The 21907-nt window shown below is 41.4% G+C and overlaps 1 protein-coding gene across 1 annotated transcript in view; it reads right to left on the bottom strand.

The window, feature by feature from the left end:
- TMEM132B (transmembrane protein 132B) overlaps positions 1 to 21907 on the bottom strand; it is a 192097-nt gene that overhangs the window by 133135 nt on the left and 37055 nt on the right. The window contains 1 exon segment of the mRNA XM_009320961.1: positions 13351 to 13491. Coding sequence (XP_009319236.1) covers positions 13351 to 13491 — 141 coding nt within the window.

Raw genomic sequence — 21907 nt, 5'->3', positions numbered from 1 at the left:
GGTGTGCAGCAGACTGACATATAATCATGGCTGAAACAGAATTACAGCTCACATCACCACATCAGTTCTGTTGATCTCTGCTGGAGCTTGGGGGTGGAGGGAAGAAGTCCAGCAGACATCCCCTCATCAAAAAAGTAAAACTTAAGGACTAACCGATGCCAACCCAAAAGCTTCATGAATTCACTGAATCACAAGAGGCAAAAGCACAAATTGTCCCACTGCAGGTGATCAACTTCTTGTTCCATTCAACTGGTTGAAAGAAATCCTGCTCCCACCCATCCAGTTCTCCAGCTCTTTATGATATTTATTGTTATTATATATTTAAAAAAAAAAAGATCAGAGAATTTGTTCTGTAGAACACAAAGAAAGGAGCCCTACAGTGTTTTTAAACACTTGTGCAAAGAATAAAGGTACAAATGCCTGGGCATCTCCAAATCAACAGAAATCTGCTGGTATTTTCAGCTTCTAAGAACATATTTGACTTTTTTTTCCCTCCACCATAGTCTTTCCAGAACATGCATATGTTCACCTGGCTTGGGGCGACAATATATGTAAAACATGAGTAACTGGAAAAGTTGACCTAATTGTGGATTGGCAAACAGGAAGGGAGCTGCAGCCCTGCACCTGACCTGTTCTGCTCTGCTGCTACCCCTACGAAACGAAAGGGCAGTTCCTGCAGCCATGCGGGACTGACCACATCTGCTCCGTCATGTGCCGTGATGTGAACCACCTTCATCCAGCTGGAGTGAACATTCTGAGAAACTTGGGAAGGTGCAGGGAGGGACGTGCTGTTGGTTGCAACCACCAAGACTAAAAGTATTTTTTATATCGTATGTATGACAGCCTTCTTCCCAGAGGCCAAGGACTGATATTACCCCAATGATAGCAGCATTTCATAAAGCTTTGGACACAGTCGATAGAAATGCTTTTGTGGGATGGAGAATATACTGTGATGAGGGCTTTAACTTCTCCTCCCCTGTCTCCTTGTAATGAATGAGAAAAATAGATGTTCTAGGGTGTGTTGTGAGGAACAGAGCACTTATATCTGGCTAAATCAGATGCTGGACTGGGACAGGCAGGCCCTATTTCATGCAAGTAAGTAAGTGGCAAGTTTTCAATGTTACTGAACTCCAAACAACTCTCAGTCTAACATCTAGATTACTGGCCACATTGCAGAGGAGCTGAGCATACAAAGGCATACAAAACAGAGCTTTTGGCTTTGTGAAGTTCAGCTGAGGCTCTGTAATGAGCTCTCCAAAAGCCTGGCCCTGAACCAAGTACGAGGCTACTGAGATCTTCTGAAGACAGCATCCTACATGTGCACTCGGTGCCTAACACAGATGCCAGAGTTGGAAAAGACTTTTTGGAATGCTGTAGTATCGATTAATAAACAGTTCATAAACAACAGTAATAGGATGACAATCAGTAATCAAATGAAAATGTTCAGTATATGTCAAAAGTGAAAAGGAGAATAAGGATGGAAACAATTTTCCTTAAAAAATTGTTTTTAAGAGATACATTCTTTTCATTTCAGGTAAAAATCTCATCTTTCTGAAAACTGCAGGATTACAAGATCCATCTCCCCAACAGCCCAGGGGTGAAGGCGCTCACCTACAATGTGGGAAAACCAGCCTTATACCTATGAACTACCCGAGTCACTATTTTTGCATTGTTACACCAGCACTAAGTTTATATAGAACCAACAGGAAAACCCAATTAATGCATTTTCAGCAGCTTGGGGTAGGTTAATAAGGACAACACACAGCAAAACAGAGTCAATATTTGCCAAGGGCTATCACTCAGCTAAGCCATGTCTTGAACCAAGGGAAAAGCTGTTGTAACCCAGATAATAGTCCCAGCTGAGAAATCCCACAAATTATTAACTCCTTAATGGTATCAAAAGGGAAGCAAAAAGTTTCCAAGAAACAAAGGCTTGGATTAACCTCCTCCATTTAATATTTCTCTGATTTAGATGTATCCATCTGAGGTAGCCCGGTAGCCTCCCTGTATGTTCTGTGCAGAGAAAAAGCACTTTTATTGCACAAATACTGGCGGGCTGCTTTAGGTACCTCCCTTGAATGAATCATACCTGGAAGCACTGAACCTGAACGCAGGCAGGTCAGACCCAGGCATCTCCCACTGCAGGCACCCAAATGCCTCTTCCAATGCAGACATGTGATTCCCACTCAAAACAGCTGAGTATATACTGTAGCAAATCCAATTTTATGCAGTAGTATGCTGCTACCGTATAGAACTAATATCTGCCACAAGAAAAGTGGTGAAATACAGAGAAGACAAAAATACCCCGTCTCTCATGCTACACCCTTTTTGGAAGGCTCTTGGAAGAAGTTATTTTCCCCTACAATGTGCTGGTCAGCAGGGAGTCGCAAGGTGTTGTTCACTGAATAAATAAGTTTTCATCATTAAGGCATTCGCAGTCAGCATGTTCCATACTCATCATTACCATTTTTATTTTTTTAAAAAATTATTATCTACTTTTCCTTTATGGCAAGGCTTGGGAGTGACAGATGATCCATCAGCTTATCTGCTGATTTTTAATGACAGCATTTTGCATTCATTATTCCCTACTTAAATTACTCTTTTTAAAAGAGGAATAACTTATTTCTTCCTCTTGTCACTAGAGAAATTAAATGGTACACCATTAAGAAGAGTGCTTGTCTAACAAAAATATACACCAGTCACAGACTTAGAAAACCAGCATGGACAAAAATTGTCTAAGAGGGAGAGCGAAAACAGGAACCCGTATCTCCAAATACCTCCACTATCCACTCACTGCTGAGGTCAGTTACTTCTAGAGTTAAATCTCTGCATTGAAAACTCCTAAGACAAAAGACCAAATAATTCTTTTTGATTATGCAATGCTGAGTACTCCCTTGGCTAAAGAGCTAGAATGTGTTAAGCATGTGGGTGATGCAAGTAGCCACCTTCTTGGCTGACAGTAACAGGGATGTTTGCTTGGGGGAGCCTGGCAGTCTCAGCCTCATCCCGGCAGTTGCAGGAGCACTGTGAACTACAGTATCAGAAAGAGTGCAACGCTGTCAGTTCTGCTATTGCAGACCAGCCTAACACAGCCTTAGCAAACATCAGGGAGGATCTGTGTTCGCCTCTCAGCTCAGGGCTGCTCACAGTCTAGCCACAGGCTAAGAACCAAAAAATGCAGCACCTAGACAACACATGCAGAAGAGAACACCCCAACAACAAAGCTCTTCATGAGAGCTCTAAGTGCTGAACTTTTGAGCCCAGTGAGTCCAAGAACTTCTAAGGAATCAAGCCCGATCATTAATTATACCAATAAAAAAAAAAGGAATTTTTGCGAGATCAAGCTATTGGCAGTTGGTTTTAAGGAAAGCTTTTTTGCTAAAGGTTTAGCGATTTGCCTTAATGACTGCAATATTTCACAGCAACCCCCTTAACAAGTACGCTGGGAAAATCCACGTATACCAAATTGAATAGAAAGAACAAACACAGCTAGCTTTCAAGTACCTGTGTGCAAGTTCCCAAAGGTAGTATGTCCAAAGGTTATAATAAACTGGTGGCCTACATTTTCAGCCAGGTGTCAAGGGGTACATAACTCTTCTCCCATTACAGGCCAAGTGAGATGAGCTGGCAAACAGTCCTGATGCAAGCTGTTCCTCCAACAGGGAAGCTACCGTGGTCACATGTGCTCCCCAGTATTTTGCCTCTTGCCACAGAGCTTTCCTAATTACCAGCGCTCCCTGGAAGGTCCGTTTTCTCTCTGGCCTTTCTGTACTGGCACAAGCTGCCCTCTGGAGTGGTATAACCTCTACATGGCTATCCTTCGGACACCCCGGAGGACCAGGGATCTTGCCAAAGTGCCCAAGTCTCAGTTTACGGATTCATCACCCTAATGAATGGGCGAAGGATCTTAGCTTCACTCCGACTTAACATTCTTCTCAAGGAAACAGTGAGGTTTAAAAGAAACAAACAAAAATCATATGCTGACACTGACAGAAGCATCAGCCAATTTCTCCTTTTTCATTTTAAATGAGTTTATAACTTTTTAAGTTAGTAATCTTTTTAAGTTATAAACACAGGTGAGGAATATCAATGGCAAAATGAGTGAAAAATTCTAACTAAAGCAAAAAATAATTTATGCAAAGTTAATGCTGGGATGTTTTATAACATATTTGGCACAGAGGATTCAAAAAAATCAAAGTAACAAACTTAATATTTGCCAGTCTAGCAACAGCACCTTCTAACAATAAAATGAGTTTAAATTTTGGCTAAATGCCTAATAAATGAGTTGTTAGCTTTTGTACTTTAATGCACTGGCTGTTAAGTAAGCAAGTCAACACATCTCAAATGGAATTCAAATGTGTACAGTAGGCTCCACTACAAGTCAAACTCAAAAATTGGTAAAAGTAGGAATTAAACATACCTCAAATACCAGCTCCCCGATTTCACATTCATTCAATAATCTTTTTCAGTCCTATTATATCGAAGAACAGTCCAATTATGGTACTTAAAACTCTGTGTACAGTTGCCAAAAATAAATTCCTTAGCAACACTTCCAATATACTCAGCAAGGTTTCTGCGCTACAGAAGATTTCCGTTTCTGATTTCCACAATATTTTCAGGTGTGACATATTAATGCTTCTCATTATATATAGTATGGCTTACCATCAAGACTTACATTTTCCGCATATTGCCGTCTCTATTTCCCATATTGCTGACTCTGAGTACCTCCTTTATCGTTATAGCTGGCATCAACAGAACCAAGGTAGGTAGTTAAAACCAAGTACATACTTAAGTGGCGCGCTACATAAAGGTGCTCTTCTGAATCTAGACTTAAGTTTACCAGAAGAACAGGTTTTTAAACCGGGACTATATGAGTAAGTACAACATTTACAGAAGAATCAGGTAATGCTTTTGTGGCATAATGGTTTCGATCATGTCTTCTCCCTCCCTCTGAAATCTCCATAAGGCTCATTGAAACTCTCCCATCAGTAAGGTGATGTTAGATATCTAAAGGTGTTGCACATATACCTAAATATGTGCAGACCCCGCATTTATAAGATGAACTGTGACCAAGATTTGTATTTCCTGTATATTCAGATCAGCATACACCTAAGAAAAGGCTTCTTCAAGTCTAAGTTATCAAGAGAGCAAAAAAAGGTGACTAAATTATAGAAACAAAACCCAAAAACCCAACACACATTCGCTTTTGTTCCTTGAGTCAGAACATCTGTTATGAGAGTGATGAGTTCAGCAGCCACACTTACTTGGACTTTATCACTCAGTCTTAAGTTACCAATTGAGCACAGCTGGAACGTGCATACATATCTGTGTAAAGGTTTAGAAATTTTCCAGAATTGTACAGATTTTTGTCATGGACCTCCTGCGGTAACCCACGTGCAATCTTCATGACCATTAAAATATACTGCATAGGAAATAACAGACAGTAAACCGGTAGAGACTCAGAGAAGCTCATTGACTCTTGAATATGTCATCACTCCCTTTGGCATCCAATATGGAAAAAGCATGCAAGCACCAATGGATGAATAATTATTTGAACAGTCATTCACTCATCAGCATGCATTTGAAATTCACTTCCAGCCTCCCTGCTATATTCTTGCAGTCCTAATTATGCAGATTACCCTACCCTGAAATTAAACTTTCCCAACTGTTACATCAATATTAAGTTTCACATCTAGGAATGATATAGCCAAAATGAAGCTAATTAGGTCAAATTAAAAAACAAGACTCATTTCAGAATGATTGGGCTCATCTTTCAAAAGAAATGTCACTCAAAATAGGCTTTGGATCAGGTTCTGTTCCAAAGAATCGAATTCCAGAATTCGAAAGGAATTTTCTGCATATTTCTCTGGATTTACACAAAGCTTTCTACTAGTTTGGCAAGTTAAGAGATCTTTATCAAATGTTAATTTTCTAAGTCATTTTCATGCCTCTGTTTGTATTGTATCATCTTATGCCGCTGAATACAGTGAATACTATTGAGTTCTTCCAACAAGACATTCCTCGTTTTCCAAATTTTCAAGACAACAGCATATTTACTTTGTCGGGGTTCCCTGCTGCACTGTGCAACAGGTTTTTCCAACTACCAAAGGTATATTTGTTCAAAAAGATATCCTTGGGTCATAATAAAGGTACCGTACCAGCACAGAAAGGATGGAATAAGAAGAGTCACTCAGTCATTACCTTCTCGGACTGGTGAACTGGGACCAGGAAGCAATTATCTGGACTACCAGTCAGTAATCCCTCTGACCCATCTCTACTGGAGTCTTTACCAGAGCAGCAGTGAGCTTAACTAAGAAAGAGGAAGAAACAGCCATCCGAAAGAGCTGGCTGGCCAGGAGAGAAATCATGTGGTTATCAGGCTATTAGGCTCCCAACAGGAGAGGGACAGACAATTTCATTGTTCTTGGCCTTGAATGAAGGGTGGGGGTGGAGGGAGGGGGGGGGGGGGGGGGAGGGAAGGAGAGACGCTCCAGAAATGATACCTTCCTATTTGATCCTAGAACCACAGTTTTCTACAATAAGTTGTTCTTCTCACCGCTGTTAATTTGTCTATTTTTTTTTATGTCCTTTCTAAGCTACTGTGAGGTGTCAGTGCTTTTATCTTACAGAAACATTTCCAAGCAGGCTTGGGTTCTTTTATACAAAAAGGTATACATGTAAAGAATAAAGGTTAGTTAAAATTCTTATAACTCAGGTTTTCTTTGTGACTCTATTGAGTCATTTATGTTTGAAAATGTGTATGGATGCTTCTCACTGGAACACTCTTTACACAAAGCAGAACAGACTCCATCACTCGTAACAGAGGTCACAGCCTTAAAACTGGTGCATTAAAGATAAAATCCTCTTCATCCATGGCTCAAGAGACAGTGCTGTCTTGGGGTCTGGCCAAAGGCCAGCGAATGAACTCCTGCAGGAGCTATAGGCCATGCGCACTCTACATTCAAAGCACATTTCTTTGCCCATGACACCTCTGACCTAAGGAAAGCAGCAAGTGCGTAAGAATAGGAGGGAAACACCCAAGACAGTACACTGTACCACACAGTCTGTGACTTCTTCCCACACCTTAAGCTCTTCTATTTTTTCAATTCCAAACCTTCATTTTCAAAGTAGCTGAAGTATGGCTTCATGGAAGTATGGCTTTCATGGTGGAAAGAGACCTTAAGGAAGTCTTGACTACTTCACCTACATCAGACCAGCATGGCAGGGGGTGACAGCCATCAGCTTTCCCTTCCCCATCTCCCCGGCTTTTTTTCCTCAGCTCTTCTCTATTCTTTCCTGTCTGCTTTACACATCTTGTGTTTCTTTGCTCCCTCTGCTCCTCTTACTCATTCACTTTAGTGCTATGTGAACTTAATGGCATCCAGCCCACTGCCTTTGCATGGGCCTAAAATAAGACAGAGCGAGGCTGTCTGTCTGTACCAGTTACTGCTCTTTTGTGTAAAGCAACACATGCCATTGATCTTCTGTCAGCCAACTGTTGTTGCTGATGGAACTTTACATGCTCAGTGTCCTGGGGCCAAGCAAGTTCCTTTGGCAATAAACACATCAGTAAGTGTTTCACTGCATGTCCTGCTGCCTTCCCCAGTGTGGTTAACAGCACACTGCTGTACGCTACAGCAGGCTGCAGCCACCCATCCTTATAGGCTTGTTTATCTTACATAAGCAACCAAACTCCTCGTTCTAGCTTCAGCATGCCCTATGCTGTACCGACCAAGAGCACAGACACTCCAGACGCAGCCAAGCTGCATCCTCGGGAAGGCCAAGTCACTGCAGCAAATCAGCTCATCAAACAACCAGGACTGCAGCAGGCTCTGTTTTGGAGACAGTGGGAATCTCTGCACCACACTGCCATTTTTTGATGGCATATGAGCTTGGAGGCAACACAGGACCCAAGTATGTCATTCTGGAGCAGAGTGGTGGAGAATTCAGTGTAGAAACACCTCCAAAAAGCTGTGTGAGAGAGCTCAAATCTGGTAGAGCCAATGCCAGGAAGCCTCATAGCACCCAGGGGCTTTCAGGTGGAGTGTTTGCTTATTGCCCTCGGTAAAGTGGGGACTGGAATATGTAGTGGGGAAAATGCTATTTCCCACAATAAAGTGATAAGAGTCTCAAAGCTGTCTGTCAAAGTGAGGAGGGAGTGCAGAGAACCTCAGCTCTTATTTTCGAGACACATCCACAGCTTTAAAATCAAAACCAAATGATACAACATCTTTGCTCAGTCGATCATCAGCTCCAATAACACATATTTACTTTAAATAAATATATGCACATATCTTAACTGGCAGCCAACTTTACATCTTCCTTTTGAGTGATATTTCTGGTTCAAAGGGTATTCCCAAGCACAGAAAAAGAAGTGAATTATTTTAAAATAGAAGGATCTGTTTGCATACCTATAAATACATGAAATAACTGCTTTTCCTGATTTAAAGATATCTAGATACACACACTACAATTATAATTTTATAAAGTCAGTTAAATTATTTGAATTCTGTGAACACCTCTTAAAATGGTACAGAAACGGAATGATCATTACAGAATCTTAATTTTTTATTCAAGTGTAAAGATAGATTATATAAAATGCCAGACAGCTGAGCTGGTCTGCATGAATTAAAAAAAAAAAAAAAAATTCCAGGCAACTGAATAAATACTTCTGAGGACACTTGAAAAAAATCCCTCTGAAGATTTCACCCTCCCTACTTCTGCATTCTGAGTCTCCATCATGCAAGTTTAATTTATGCAGTGATGGGTATCCTGAGAGATGGAAGCTGTATTATTGACATGGAGATAAAATAATCCCTAAGTGAGAAGAACCAGTTTGGTCTCAATAACACTATACTCAGCACTGCAGGTAAAATCAATTTCATTAACTTTGCTAGTTAGCATAAATATTAACTTTGCCAGTTAGCATAAATATAACCTTTCTGACTAAAGTACTAGTTTGTCAGAGAATCAGACTCTCCTCACCTGGGTAATAATCCAACACAATTTAATGACAGTTTTCCTGAGTAAGGAAAATGATCCCTTCATATACTCCCTTTCAAAGTAGAGCTGCAACACTCTGGCCTAAGTTTTTGTGTTTGTGCCATCTCATCTCTCCTGAACCAAAGGCCAGGTCACATTAAGTTTTTGTTCTTCAGCTTTCCAGCAAGGAGACATCGAGCACCATGAAATATGTCGTATTGTGGGGCCTTTCAAATGAGATCATGGAAACTCAGCTCCTGCTCACCAATGATTTGAAATAACCTAATCCTATAAAATGCTAAATCACTCTGGCAAAGTTCCTGAAATCCCATTCCTCTGGATATCAGCGCAGAGTTATGAGGTACCATAGCTTGCCAAAGACAGACCACGCTCTCAGGGCATCTTTTCAAGCCCTCTTGCCCTAGTCCTGCTGCAGCCTAATTTGTGGCACGTTCCTGAGATGCTTCCAGAGAACTCTGAAGTGCAAAGGACAGAAGAACTGCAAGGTTCAATCCATCTTTTGGCAAATACAGTGGAAAAAGCCTGCATGGTCTTTACAAAAATAGGATCCATTTTCATGAAAAAACCAAGGATTTCTATCTGGTAGAGTCCCAAATTTTGGCCTTGCATTTCAAAAGCATTCTTTGCAATAATTCAACATATAGCCCTACACCACAGGGTAAGATCCCAGTCCTTCACAAACACAGCTGTTCTGCATGGGAGGCTGAAAGCACTCGATTTTTATCTAAGCCCACCAGCCCTGACATCCTCTACTCCTTGTAAGATGCACTCTGCACTCAATGCAGAAATCCATAAAGATCCTTTCCTATGGAACATAAGTGCTGGGTCCCAGATGCAGGCATAATGTAAGAGTATTTGTGCTTGAAGTAGAAACTGTGCCTTTTTGAAACAAAACACACTGCTGCAACTAACCCTACCAAAATGAGATTCACAGAGTTCCGCCCCAAGGAGAGAATACGAGGGAGAATAAATGCAGATGGCAACAATCCATCTCCTCGCTCAATGAGCTACCAAAAAAGTCCTTTGAGATGGCAGCAATAAGGGCAAAGTGAGGGTCCACACAGATCAGAATAGATGTGTGCATATATACTTGTGTGTGTATATTTAAAATAAATCTCTTCTTTTTATGCTCTTTGTTCAACTACATTATCAAAAAGAGGTTTTAAATACAAGCTTATGGAACTACTAAAGAGGTGAATTTGTGAATGTATTCTTAACAAAACACACTCTGGAAAGCTTTAATCTATGAATTGTGACAACCTTGGACAAAATGGATTTTTAATAGAATATAATGTAAACTGCCTGAAACATTGTGATAAGGAATTTTTTTTTTAAATAATGCACAGAAAAGGCATGATGCACATTGCATGAAAGGAGAAAAGGTCTTAATTTAAAGCATTTTAATGAACACTCAATTTGCGTAGGGAAATGTGAGAAATGGAGATGAAAAACTCATGATAACGATAACACTGCAGAGAGGAGAAGGAGAAAGATTAGAAAAGTAAGCAAATTTGAAAAGGCTCCAGCCGATAACACTGGCTAAGAGGAATGCAGACTGGATTACAAACATGTCACAGTCCAAAGCCACTGTTCTCCTTGCAAGCAGTGTCTGTCGGTGGCTCTTATCAGAGTTGCACACTGGGGAAGAAAGAGCAACCGAAGTGCAAAGCAGTGGAGAACAGACCTCTCTCTGAGCTAAGGGCAAGGAGGATAGTCAGAGATTTCGGCGAATGCAGCTGTGACTTGCTGGAGTTTCTCACTTTCATCGAACCTCCCGGAGCCGTGCCAGCCAGCCGGCTTGCAGGGCTGCCGGGGCTTTCCGCCCCCTCACAAAGCCCAAGGGGGGGTTGCAAAACCATAGCAAACTCGGCCATCTCTTCCTCAAAGAAAACTATCTGGGCTCAGAGGCTCAGTCCTGGCTTACCCACTTCTCTACTACCAGCGTAACGCCGGGCAAGTCAGCAGAACTGAAATTACTTCCAAGAGAGAAAAAAAAACGTCTCCCCCGAGGTAGATACGGTTCTGTTTACTAATAGCTTCTGCTCTGCAATGAAAGAGATTGATCCTGCACTCTTACTCATACATAAACTGCCTTTAATGAAGCTCCTTGAATTACTAAAAGGAGGAACAGATTAATCACGTCTAGAGACAGTTTTGCCACATTGACCTTAACAGAAGCAAGTTCAGGTCTCTGCTCATTTAAATGAAACAACAGAACTCCCACATAAACACTTAACATTCTACAAAAGAAACAAGAGGGCCACCATTATGACCAAAAAGGCAAATTAAAGTAAAGATCAAAGTTAAATATTTACTCTAAGCACTACAATATTTGCAAATCTGGGAACGATCTTTCAGCAGTTTCTATTTGCATACTTTAATTAATCCAAAAATATTAAACTAATCTCACAAAGGAAAGGGTCAAAGTATTAATTAACTTGAGATTCGTTGCTTTTGTGCCATTTAACAGTTCAACACAAAGCAAAAATCAGTTTTAATAAAAACTAAGTTACTGTGACAGGTATAATTTCATGGATTAGTGAAACCACGTACAAGGCAATACGTTTCAGTGTTCACCCTATTTTTGGTCTAACTTTAAAAATAGTTGTTTCATTTCAATAGAGAGATTCCTCTGTAACACCAAACGATCTTAAGTTTTCCTTTAACCTCAGCATTTCACTTTCAAATTGATGGCTTTCCACCTTGCTCGGAACAGAACTGAGGTCACAGTTGTTTTAGCAAAAAACCTGACTGCAACGTTCAGCAGAGAGCAGATACTGCACAATCACCCACATCAGCCGCCTGAGCTAATTCAGGTTGAGATTTCACTGCTGGAGCCATCATGTGTCATCGCGCAGCTCCAGAACAAGTGCGAAGGTTCCCCTCTGAGGCAGCGTCTCTGCGGGCTGAGCTCTCCCCCCACCAAAGGGACTTGCTGGTTTCTTTAACAGCTTTTGGAGGAACTGGGAAATCTTGCCGAAAGACAAAGGATTTGGAGACAAAGCATACAGCACCAAATCCAGCTGCGAGAGCTCTGCTTTATCAGTACAGTAGCCCATGAAACCCCAGCAAAATAATGATGGAAGGTGGCTTGAATTTCCTACATCACAACCTCAGACTTGCAACTTTGACAAATGTACTTAGGAAACAAGAGGGGACCCCCCCTTCTTTCTTTAAATGGGGAAGAAGTGCTAATGAACGGAAAGGTTTGCCTGGCATTTCATGCCAGAAAGCTCTGTAGCACTTGACTTCACCAGAGACGCTGAGCGGGGAATCACCTCCCCTCACTTCACACATTCACAATGCAAATGTCTGCGTCCCACTCAGTCACCTCCGCTCCGCATCTTTACTGGAGAGAAACAGGCACTTTCTGCTTCCTATTCATCAGGCCTGTTTTACACATCCAAGAGGACTCTCACCTTAACAGTGCCTATTTATCACTGTTGCTAAAAAGCAAACCCATGGATAAATAGCTTTCACCTCAACACGTGTATCGCAGGTACCCAGAGCTAGATGGAATTCATTTGTTCCTCAAATACAGCTTCAGAAACTAAACAGAGTAGAAACTCTCTTTGCACTCCAAACCTCTGGCAACAATCCTCCTAGGTCTAAATAATTACTAACAACCATTTTTCTCCCTTACAGGAGCCTTCAGAAAAAGGTGGATGCAAAGGACTCCTCAAATAAAAATTGTGACATAAAGTTTTGTGATTTCCTAATTATGATACAATTTTAAGCTAAATTTATGCACAGTGTACTTTAAGTATAGAGTAACTGCATGATAATGGAGAGAAATTGCTTGTATTGTACAATACCTAATTCTGACGAACAATGTAAATTTCTCATTACCTTTGATATAGCTTGTGGGAGCATTACCATAACAAACGTACACAGCATTCAGGAGACAGTTCACAGACACTCATAGGTGTTCTGCAGCAATAATGAATAACACTTAATAGCTATTACTTTCATAGCTTTTCAAATAAAGGAGACAGCATTGTCCTATATCGCTCTCAATTATTCTTCATATTTCTCTATTTTAATCCATTTCTTTCTGTTGGCTCTTTGGCAACAGGAATCCTGCTGCTGCCCTGAAGGTGCATGAAAAGCAAATGTGAGCCAGGACTAGTTGGCTGCCTCCAGTTTAATTAGATCATCTACTTCCGAAGCTCAGAAGTGAAACAAAAGGAAAAAAGCTCTCATCAGATCACCTATAGCTTTTCCAAGGAGGCTGAGGATGAAGAAATACTGCTATTAAAAGAGCAATACAACTCACTAAAGAAGCTATTGTATGTGTCTCACAGCACTTTAGCAAGGGTTAATGCACAAAAGCGCTTGGCAGCTTACCTGTTCTCTGCGTTTGGGTCGTTGTGCACACATGTGATCGTGGCAGTGGTCCTTGCGCTGTCCGTCTCCTCTTGAACCCCCCACTGGTCTGCATCACTGACTCTGATGTCCATGATCTTCACACCTGGGGCTGTCCTAATTCTGTTGGGGAACAACAGGGATCGCTTTAGTTACAGATCTCCTACAAATAAATCCAGAAAGGTAAACAAGGAAGATGAAAGAGGAAACATTCCCTCTTCCATTAGTAATAGACTGATACATTGCAACTGTAAGTCACTCTGCTTTAAAAATATAGAACGGGTCCAATCATTTTAAAGAGATGAAGTATGAGTTTCATTATGTGCAAAGCCAGTTAATTTTCAGCTTGAACAATGTGGAGAGAATAAGAATGCTTTCTGCTTCAGTGGCACCAGTTTGATACAAACGAAACAGATGTGACTAAGCATTAGTTGATCTAATTTGTTGTGTCTGTCCTGCAGTTTAAGATGGCGAATCAAAGCACTGTGATATTAAATACATCCTCCTGCCCGCAAACCTTTGGGAGCAAGGTGCCTTTTAATATTAGTGATCTGCATGGAAAAAACGTGTTTCACTGCTCAAAGACCATAATGCAGGAAGGAGAGAGAAGGAATACATTATCCTAGACCCGGGACTGAGGGATGAAAATAATTATGCCATGGTACTGGGATCTATCAAAATGGGCACGTCAGACTCTTGCTGCTGAAAATATGATGCTGACATGGAAAACCTTGATTTCCTAAGCATGGCTAGAGTCTGAAAGCAGCTTGGTAGTTGGTAAATGTCACTATTTTATTTTTTTTTAAAGCCAAAAAAAAGTCCACGCTCCAGTAGGGCTCAGCGTTAGGAACAGATTGCCAAGGAATAGGAAACAAACTGCTTTTAATAGCAGGGACTTCATTTGTGCAGCTTGACTCCTGAAACAAGCCTGGGATTTCAACAGGAGTGCTGCAAATACGCCTGGAGAACAATTAGGCAGAAAGCAACTGCTATAGCGCCACGTTCGCCACTACTGTGACTTAATTAATTAAAAGCAAAGCCGAGAGGGACCTCTTAGTTGTATGGTGGAATGAAACGGCACTGCTGAGACTTGAAGCGTTACTTAACAGTGAATTGTGATGGATTTGCCCCGATGCCTTGTGGCCAGTTGGTGCTCACATTACACTATTAAGAATTTCCTTTAAGTTCTAGCTGAGCTCATGGGTTTGGATCAAAGCAACTTCAAGGCTCAATGGGTGGTCTTTTCCTCTGAGAAGGAATTCATTCATCCTGCTTTTATGATATCCTTATTTTTGCCTGTAAGGCTTTACTGACTTGATGGACCAAATCCATGCCTGGCATAACCAATCTGATGAAAAATGTATCCTGTAAGGAGAGAATTTTACTTGGTATTTTTCTGTCTCCTTCATGTTTCTCCACAGACATTCATAGCTCCGAACAACATGCCTCAAAGCTTATGTGCCCCTTTCCTATCATCTTCCCTTCTTTTTTCAGGGGAACATTCATTTTTTCTGTAGTAATTACACTGGACCAAATCGTTCCTACAAGACACCTACATAGCTTCATTTCAGACTGACTTGTAATTTACATGAGATAGAGAATTAGGCCTTCAGCAACGGATTCAATAATTTGTTTCGTTAGACTTAGTCAACCACGCTTGGAAAAAAATCATTATGGCCTGAGTGGAAAAAAAAAAACCACACCACTTTTTGAATTTTCTCTTTCCCAGCCAAAATTATATTTTTTAACAAATTTGCCTCCCCACCACCCCCTCAATTTCTCATGTTTTTCTTGACAACATGTCTGGAAACCTCTAACCCAACTTTCCACCCAAGTCAAGGCCCTGGTTAATTAAAGATTAATTGAAGGGCAGGAGATGCGGGGGGGGGGGCAGGGAAGTGGGGCAGGGCAGCTGGATTTTGCCCATGATTTCAGGATTCATCAGCTTTTTCCATCTGTCAGAAGCTTGTTATGTCCTCCTACACAGCTTTTGTGCTACAGATATCTTCACTCTGCAGCATTTACTTTCCTCTACTCTGATCCGAATCTAGCACGTCAGTTTACCCCAAAGAGGATGAAAAGCAACATGGCACAATTCCCTGCCACACCTGAGCGGGCTTTAACCATGCAGGACCCCTGTGCAGCTCCCTTCTTCATGGAAGCTGAAGCTGCTGTTCCTCTTTACCTCCATCAGTGGTCCCCACACAGCGTAGGGGGTAAGGATGCAAGAACCTCAAATATCCGCATCTATCTACACACCCGGCTGTTCCAACCTCTCTGGACATGCTGTACCCCAAAACACTGGTGTCCCTCTTGGGCCAACCCCTCAGCTGTGTCTACCTCCCTCAGCCAGGGAGCTCTGCTGTTTCTTCTCTTGCATCTGAATTCAGCTACAAGATGCTTTTGGCCTGTCTGGACAGCAGATGAGACTGTCCCGATGCCTGTCCTGTTGGCTCACCACTTGGCTTCTCCTTCAGGGCACTGTCCCTTAGCAAGAGGCCTTCTGGTTTTTGGCAATGCTGTCTTGTTGACTGTGCCTACAGCTTTCGCTTGCTGCCTATCTACCGTCTTGCTGGGTTAGCATCAAGTGAACATCACATACTCTGCTCCCCAGCTACATTTTCCAAAAACGTCTCAGAACGCTGCATTTTAGGAAAATTTCCAGTCTAATCCCCTGCAATGCATCTGCTCTGGTGGGCTGAGACAAGATGTCATTTTGCATTTTTGGATATCAGTAGAGCCAGGAAGGTTGAAAGAAGGAAGAAACTGAATTCAGCTTCTCACTTAGGAAAAGTCAAGAAATTCAAATTAAACCAGCCTACATATGGGAGGTTTGAGCCTACTATTCTTCAGATAAGTGATTCATATCTCTAAATCTGCCCCCAAACTCCACAGGCACAAAAATTATTGTAAGTGTTGGGGACTGAGGCTTTGCAAAAGAACAAGAAATTCCTACCAGAGCTGACACTAACCGGAGAAATGATGGTGAATGGCCAGTGCGTGAGCCCAGGCACCGGGTTTATTGCCCTGCTCTATGCCAGGCTTCAGTTATAAGCTTGGGTGGATCATTTAGTTTTCTTACACCTCCCTTCCCCACATATAAAATACTGGGAAGTGCTGCTCTTCCAACTCAAAGGGAGATGCGAGGATAAATAGAATTGCTTGAGAAAAACCTGATGTCCTTTAAATTTACCAACTGACAAAAATTCTGCCATCTCTGGGCTTGAAAACATGGAAAAGATCTACTGAAGTATTTCACAGAAGCATGACCCAAGAAGTAACTGTTACCACTAAGATGGCTTAATTCCTTTTTTACAAAGATAATTGTGAAGGAAAAAAGGAACAAAACACGAGAGCCAGTTGGAAATTTGGCAAAACTGACATTTCATTTCCATGGAATACTTGCTTTCTGAAAAGCAGAATTTTCAGACAGAAAACTGTCCTGTTAAAAAGCACTTGCCCACCTTTAAAACGTTACAACTTATGGGGCATTTTGATAACACAATTAGCAGAAATGTAAATGAGACAGAGGAATACTGAATGAGCTCACCAGAAGTTAGCCTGCAACAGGGCCCTCACATTACAGCCTGTACCCACAGCCTGTATCACAAATGACGTGATTACTATTTATTCATGATACTCTCTTCTTTAGGGGTGGAGGAGGTCCAACAGGAATGTGACATCCTCAAGCACTGCCTTTCGTGACACTTATGCCCATAAGATCTTAAGAGGAGGTAGCTGGGAGTGGGGTGGGGGGGAAGTGTCAAAGCTATTCAGAACAGGGCATCAATGAAACAACGGCTTCACAAGTGAATTTAGCCCTCTTCTCCAGCTATAAATGCAGAATAGAGGAAGCTGCTTTCAATTTAGACTGCAGAATACATTTGGTACCCCGGCAGTGTTTTTTTCCCTGAACAGTGTGTCCTCCATTTACTGTGGAATACAAAGATGGAAACGTGATAGACTGAATGGAGCGGGCAAGCAGAAGCGTCCCCAGCCTGCCAACTTGCAACGACCAGAAACTATTCTAAAATGCAATCCCAGCCTTAAATGTATGCGACCCCATGAATTTGGCCACTCTAAACCTCTTCTCTCAGTTATTACAACAGAAGGAAAGGAGAAGGTACAAGTAATCACCAGGGCTGCAAAGCAACTTAAGGGCTGCAAGAGGGATTTAAACAGCCGAGCATTTAGCGGAAGTGGTGCAGGGACTTCCACTGCCTCCCAGTCAATTAACTGCAAAATCTGAGAGGTAAATGCTTGTTTGCAATACACCCCCAGCAACACTCCCGGCAGCAGTAATTGGGAAGGAAAATCTTGGCAAAAGGAACTTTAAAATAGAAACAGAAGGAAAATATATTTAGGAAATAAAATAGGAATGTGCTCACAGCAGATGGAAAATGCTCAAAATTATGAGAAAAAAAGACTTTTTCAGAGCTATTTTAGAAATCCTCTTATCTCCCCCCCACCCCATTTTGGGGGAAAACATGATCTGAGCTAAATTCACTCTCAATGACGTACAATAATAACGGTTATGATAATAAATTTCATTTGTAATTTCCAACCATTTCTGTATTCAGCCCTTCAACATGCATTTTTAGTCCAATTAAAAATAAAATCATTATCCTTCCCATACAGGAAATCCAAGCTGTAGGCCAGTTTAGTTAACTTGCCTAAAATGATACTGTCTCTGCAGAGCCAGAATGAGGGTCGATACATCCTGATTCCCAGGCTTACACTTCAGCTAGACACCCCTACCCATCTTTAAGACCAAACCAGAGCAGAGCTGAGTAATTCCGATCCCTCACAGAGCATTTTACATATTTGAAGAACTGCACAAACAGCAAGCAATTAGTTCTGAACGAGGTCCCTGGGGAGTTCCTAGTTAAAATACACGTGTTTTAAGATACATTAAGCCAAGCACTATAAATTAAAATAATCACTGAATTCAGACATAACATCTGGGGACTTTTGGGGTGTGGGTGAGATAGGCAGTGTTTCTGTATAGGAAGGAATAGAAGCATCCCTGTATAGGGGGAGGAAGCAAGTGGAGTTTGCTGGGAGATACAAGGAGAAAAGGGTATGTGATTCATAGTTGCCACATCCAAGTGCATTCCATGGCATTCAGGAGGGAGGCACAGACACTCGGGAGTTCATTGGTGTGAGTGTATGAAAGCAAAACTGTTTGGGAAACACTGTTAGAGCAGATGGAGGGCTGAGGTGGGACCGGACCTCCCCCCAAGAGAGGCACCATCCTTTCTAAGTTTCCTGGCCAAAATTCTCTGTTGGTAATCCAGAAATATGAGGAAAATGAGGTGATGCAAAGTCAGCCAGAAACCACATGGCAGAACCAGCAATTACGCCTAGAGCTGCCAAGGAATATTTTGATATCTCCACCATAAACCCACCCAGCTCTTCTGCTCCTACTGTAGACCCACTAATAACAGACAGTGTGTCCTGCAATGTCTGTGCAAGACCAGCCCATGGGCAAATACACTTTCTGCTGCTGTGGGCTTGCAGTGTGTGTGAAATGAGAGTGCCCCACCTAGCAGATAATCATCCTGCACACCCCCACCTCTTACGGAAGTCAGATTTACAGCAACTCAGGGGATCAGGTCCTAAATCTTCACAAGCTAAGCAAGTGTTTATTTTCTAACATCTCTCTCCAAGAACTTTACTTCTTTGTTCTTTTATATTTTAAAAGACTTGTCACAGATTTATGCTCAAACTATTTCCCCATCAAATTCTCCTTAAAATAGCAACACTAGGACAGCTGTGTTTGTTTCTGCAATTCCGTATTAATGTCACTATAAGTAAAGCTATCTAAGTATGTAAAATACACATCAAAATACACAAAGATCCTGCAATAAACCAAGCCCTCTCCAAAACGTCACAAGTGTAAAAGCACAAATAATATGCTGCTTTATCGCGAAGTACAACAAGCAGCCTGTAAAGCCCTGTGGAGAGGTGTAGGTAGACGGCAGTCAGATGGCAATGTGGAACAGAGGGGAACTGCAATGTATCAAACAAAAGGAAACCCCAAGAAAAAGGGTTTGAGAAACGGTACCGGCGGGTAAAAAACTCTACATGGCCCTGGTATAAACCCAGTGGCAATAGGTGTTACCAGTGAAACAAGGTGGGAACTCATGGTGGGACACCAAAAAAAAAAAAGAAAGAAAAAAAAAAAGGCGTGTTTGCCCTTGGGGATAAAGACAGCTCAATACTTTGAGACAGCAACTTCCAAAGACAACTGGAGTTTTACTTAAGATTTGACCTCTGCATTTCATCCATGCTAAAAACTACTCCCATGACTGCCCCTTCATTGCAAGTCCAATGCATAATTGGCCCAAATTTGTTTTCAAAACAAGACATGGATATGCTGTGCTCTGCCTGCCTTGGCCCCAGTTCCCCCTGAAATGCCTCCCCACTGCAGGGCCAAAGCTTTCTCAGCCGCCACTCACCCTGTAGAAATGCCCTTCCTGCATCTTGTGACCTCGGCACTCTCTCACCCTTACACCGTATCAGGAAATCTGCCTTTGCCTCCCTCCGGTATACCTCAATTTCTCTCTGCATCTGTTATTTTTATATAACCTTTTGTAGCTGTCTCATTCAACCCTGTCAAGCATTTGGGGATGCAGTTTCTATGAAAGCAGTTATTACTCTCATGTATCAGAATATCTCTATCCAACACGCGCTCAAGGAAGAAAGTCAATGCCAAAGCACCAGGTAGGACAAAGCAGACAAAATAGGTACAGTGACCAGCACAACGCAAGGCAGGAACAAAGTTGCTCAACAGACATGGTGGCTAACGTGAAAAAAAGCCCAACTCAGAGAACAGAAAACTCTTTGAAATCATGGAGGGGATCAGTGCTAAAGATTTAGAATTATACAATTACCACTCTTCTACCTAAAAAGGTGAAGCTCTCAACCTTATTTTTTTTTTCAGCCCACCAAATGTTTCAAAATATGCTAAGCATCAAGCTCACTAGCATACTGGATTTTGAATAATGAAAAGACTGAACAGGATTTTAATTTGGATTCTGACAGTAAAGTGCTTTCCATGTGATAAATTAACTATTAGGGAAGACAAATTAACACAACCTACCCTTGAGTATGATGGCTTATGATTTTGAGAAAACTTTTACAGAAGCATGATCAAAATAAGGCTGGATGAAAAACAGGAGATGATGATGGGGGGAGTATTTTACCAAAAATCCTCCCTCCTCCTTTTCATCAAACTGTAGGTATAACTTCTCTAAAAAAGTGCAGCAGATTTTCTCAAGAGCCCCCCATTTTTCCTAAGAATGCCTAACATTTTAGGAGAGATCCTCAGCCGGTCTAAATCACCAGAGATTGACGAATTTTATAGTGATTCTTTAATACTGAAAAGTTAAATTTCACATCCGTGAAGCAAGGTCAGAAAAGGAGGTGTTAGCCCTTACGAATTTTCTGGAAGGGGAAGGTGTCTCAGAAACATTTTCTAGATACAAGACTATGCTCATAATGTCAGCAAAGAGTCTGTGAATGTCTTCAAAGCAGTCTAACATTATGTTGTATTTCTATATCCAATGGAAAATTCCCATTTTTTGCTAATTTTTTTAAAAGAAAGAAGACATTTGAAGATTTCATCTTCATATTTCAGCAGAAACTCCATTTTTCAATCTGCTCTCTCTCTCACTCAGGTAAGCAAATAGAGCTTAAAAAACCACCAGAGAGACATCCTAATTGGCTTGACATTAAAGCTATTAATTTTTATTCTTATTTATTCCTGTCACAAACCAGACCTGTTTATATGGGTTTCTAACACTGCTATGGAAACCTGAGAGGTTCTGAAGTCTTTATGTAATATGAGATGAAAACACCATCTCCCACAGTGAGCGCTGTTTTCTTTGAAATATGTCAACAGTGGAATTTTGTCCCTCTGGGAGAAAAAGGGTTGCCAGGCACTGGGGCAGGAGACTTCGGGTCCAATTCTATCGACTCAAGGCAGTTTATTAACCATTTAACTGTCTGGACAACTTCAAAATGGGTATAAGGATGTTTTTCTCACCTTTGCTCAGAAATTCATCCAAGGAGAAAAAAAATTACTATTTCTATGGAGACACTGTGCATTTGTATACTTAAACATTGTGCAGATACTGTATTTCAATATATTTCTGTAATTTCCCAGTAGGTACTTAAAACTGCAGGTCAAAGAGTTCTGTAGCAATTGGCATTTTCTTAATAAAACTAAAAGCCAAATTTTATTTGAGTCCACCTGAAAACATTGTTGTGCCTTTGACATACAAATTACTTCAATCATAGTATAAGCAAATGTGGCTCTAGATTGTGCTGAAAGCTCTTAAATGCCAGCAACCTCTTCATACCAGGAGAACAGGTCTGATGTTTGGATTGCCAACCCCGGCATCCCTCTAGCACGGCTCCAGCAACTCCTGTTACACCAGCATGGGGAAGCAGGTCGGGTCCTCTCTCCTTTGCCTGCCTGGAGGGCAGGAAACACTGCCCATAATTTGCAAATAAATACACAATTCCTAACTCT

The sequence above is a fragment of the Pygoscelis adeliae genome, unplaced genomic scaffold (genome assembly GCF_000699105.1).
Source record: "Pygoscelis adeliae isolate BGI_AS28 unplaced genomic scaffold, ASM69910v1 Scaffold353, whole genome shotgun sequence".
Lineage (NCBI taxonomy): Eukaryota > Metazoa > Chordata > Aves > Sphenisciformes > Spheniscidae > Pygoscelis > Pygoscelis adeliae.
This window is presented reverse-complemented; position numbering and strand designations above follow the sequence as displayed.